Below are 3,096 nucleotides of genomic sequence, written 5' to 3'. Positions count from 1 at the left end.
GAAGAAAATTCTTTGCATTAAATTACAAACATATAGAAATAAGGGGCAGTACGTATGATGTTTTAGCTTGGGAAACGAGTCATCGAAATTTGTGGAAACGTCTAGTTTCAAAATGAATATGGGTAGCATAAATTTACTAAAATGAATAATGCTATGTAATCTCACTGAAGTTATAATTTTAATCTATGTGAAGCTAATATGACATTAAATAATAAATAAAATTAAATGGTCAACTTTTATTTAGCCTATCACTTAACATTACATAGATTGAAATTTGGGCTAAATAACATTATTCCATTTAAATAAGTGACGATATGTAAATCATATTTCTCTTTTTTTTACCAAACTCCGTATACATGCACTATGTTGATTAATAAGTGAAGTGAAATTTGAATCTTATGACTTCCACACATTCTAATATTAATTGAGCTATTTCATGTAAAAGATGAAGTCGTAAGAAAGACAATTGTCTTATTTATTTAAATTTATGTCTACTATGCAAGACTACCTATACATATTAGAGGTCGAACACGGAAAACTTTCATAAATTAATAGTGAATCTTGCTTGATTCCATGTTAAAACCAGAAGATTCCAGCGGTTAAAGATATCTCCAACATAAGAAATGAAACCATGAAGAAAAACTAGCACACCATGGACCCCCCACGTCCACCGCCTACCCTACCCTAACCTAACCCTCTCATTTCAAAGCAAAGTGGTTAAAATTTTGACTAAGACCATATAAAGTTGCAGACTTAGTGGGGCTTATCCCATGCAGTAGTGCCCTTCCAAATATTAAATAGTAGATATTGTCTTGTAAAGGAGAGACTGAAATTCCTGGTACAAAGATGTGACACTTATCACTGTAGAAGTTGACATACAAATAATTAATTATATGTCTATATATTGATGGCTTCATAGAGTCATTTTTTCACACTGGTGTAGTGGCCATGGCTGAATTCAAGCATTTGGTGCTGGCCAAGTTCAAGGAAGAAGTGGCAGTGGAAGAAGTTTTGAAAGGGATGGAGAAACTAGTCTCAGAAATGGACATTGTCAAGTCCCTTGTATGGTAAATCTCGTCTCTGACTATCAAGGACGTTTGGTTATGTTTAAAAGCAACTTTTGTAACTCTACTTTTGATTATGTTCTACTATTAAACGCAACGGAACATGACCTAGTTTCTTCTTCACAAACGTTAATATAAGAGAAAAATAACCGGAATTAAACCATTCACACTCTAATATCTGGTTTTAATATATATAAAACAAAATATCATACATATACTTTCATTAGTTTGATAACTAGGAAATTAAAACTTTCAGAAGTTTTGCCTATTTTGAAACTATAGGATTGTTCGTAATGAGAAATTTTAAGAATACTGTTAATTTATGTCACTAGCAATAAACTATAAGCGTAGCTTTTTAGAGAGGAGGCACCTATATGTAGTCAAATTTAGTCTCCAATACGCTCTATGTAAGGGGATTAAATGGGGAGGATTGTGCCAATCGGCTCGGCAATTGCTCGCCTCATCAAAGTGCAGTTCGGCTTGTCCAACGAACTCGTCCAATGGTGGGACAAGCCGAGCCGGAGGCCAATTATTATTATTTTTATTCTTTTTAGTTGAAATTATTTGTTCACTTATTTATGATGAACTGACTCGCGAGCCATTGGCTAGCTGATTGACTCGCCCCGACTCCTACTCTAGGTGCATATTGGATTTATTTTTCATCAATTGCCTGATGTATGGCAGCAAGACTTTCTCAATACTACTATATATAATCAATTTATCTAAAGGTTTATGTTGTCTTATTTATTTTTTCAGAAATTTAGTCTTCTACATGCCAGATTCATTTTTTCGTGAAGTTTTTTTTTTCTTTGAGCAAGAAATATTTCGTNATTTTTTCAGAAATTTAGTCTTCTACATGCCAGATTCATTTTTTCGTGAAGTTTTTTTTTTCTTTGAGCAAGAAATATTTCGTAAACTAATGGTAGTAAAACTAGAACATACAAAATTTCTTGCTCGGATACCATATCACAACACGTCATCTAAGAACATTGAAAGCCATGAGATGAATTTATTAGAGAGAAAATGAATTTATTAATTTATATTTTACGCAGGGGACAGGACATTGAAAGCCATGAGATGCTGAGACAAGGTTTCACCCATGCTTTCTTGATGACATTTAGTAGCAAAGATGATTTCACTACTTTTGCTAGCCATCCAAATCATGTTGAATTTTCATCTACATTTTCAGCTGCAATTGAAAAGGCTGTTCTTCTTGATTTCCCAGTTGTTACTGTCAAGACTTCTCCTGCTTAATTTATGATCACAAAAGATCATAGATTATCCAATAAATTATAAGTTGTATTAGCAGTGTATTTGTATGTTTTGGTGTGTCTTCATTGTTGGGAGTGTGTACGCTTCCACCATGTTTTTCTTGCATTAACTAATCGCATGTTTACTTATATAGTTTGTGATATGTAATATGTTGTATTTGCGAAGTAATTCCAGTTACCTTTCCCTTGAAATTTGAGACTTGTACGAATATTTGTATGATTGCCGAGCTAATTTTCTTAATGAATGGATAAATATATACATCCATCTTTGTAAACGTGAGAGATCTTTGGAAGTTTAAAGCATGATATTTTGTAATCTTCCCCATCCCCCAACGAATTTTGATTATAGCATGAAAAAGAGTTATAGGGAAACTGCTTAGTTTCCAAGATACAATGGCCGCATTTTGCACTAACTGACATGGAAATCTTCGAGAAATCTTTAATTTCAAGTTCAGAAAACAACCAAACAAACACCAACTTACCTTGGCTTCACCCAAAACTTGGCACCTTGGCTTGTTATTTTCTACCACTCCGGTTGCCTCTCAAACCACACTCCAGTTACCCTCTTCTGGCCCACAAAGGACACAAAGGGATGGTGGCGTTTACAATATAGAACAAAGGATGAAGACACAATGGTTGAATCTCTCTCAAACCCACCCCAAAACCGGCAGCCCTTTCACTCCTCTCTCTCCTTTGTAAATCACACAAGGCTGGATCAAAACGTTACAAATGGTTATAGAATGTGGCTAATCAATTAGATC

At 34.2% G+C, this 3,096-nt stretch overlaps 1 protein-coding gene across 1 annotated transcript; it reads left to right on the top strand.

Moving 5' to 3' along the window:
• Positions 1 to 903: 903 nt before the first annotated feature.
• LOC111388676 (stress-response A/B barrel domain-containing protein At5g22580-like) lies at positions 904 to 2,610 on the top strand (the record flags this gene model as incomplete). The annotated part of the gene is made up of 2 exons (XM_023013438.1): positions 904 to 1,067; positions 2,117 to 2,610. Coding segments are annotated over 2 exons (366 nt in total), but the record flags the coding sequence as incomplete, so codon positions are not given.
• Between the last annotated feature and the right edge of the window lie 486 nt (positions 2,611 to 3,096).

This window comes from Olea europaea, unplaced genomic scaffold (genome assembly GCF_002742605.1).
Source record: "Olea europaea var. sylvestris unplaced genomic scaffold, O_europaea_v1 scaffold5197, whole genome shotgun sequence".
NCBI classification, from domain to species: Eukaryota; Viridiplantae; Streptophyta; class Magnoliopsida; order Lamiales; family Oleaceae; genus Olea; species Olea europaea.
The sequence above is the reverse complement of the archived record's forward strand: the minus strand, read 5'-3'. Positions and strand labels throughout refer to the sequence as shown.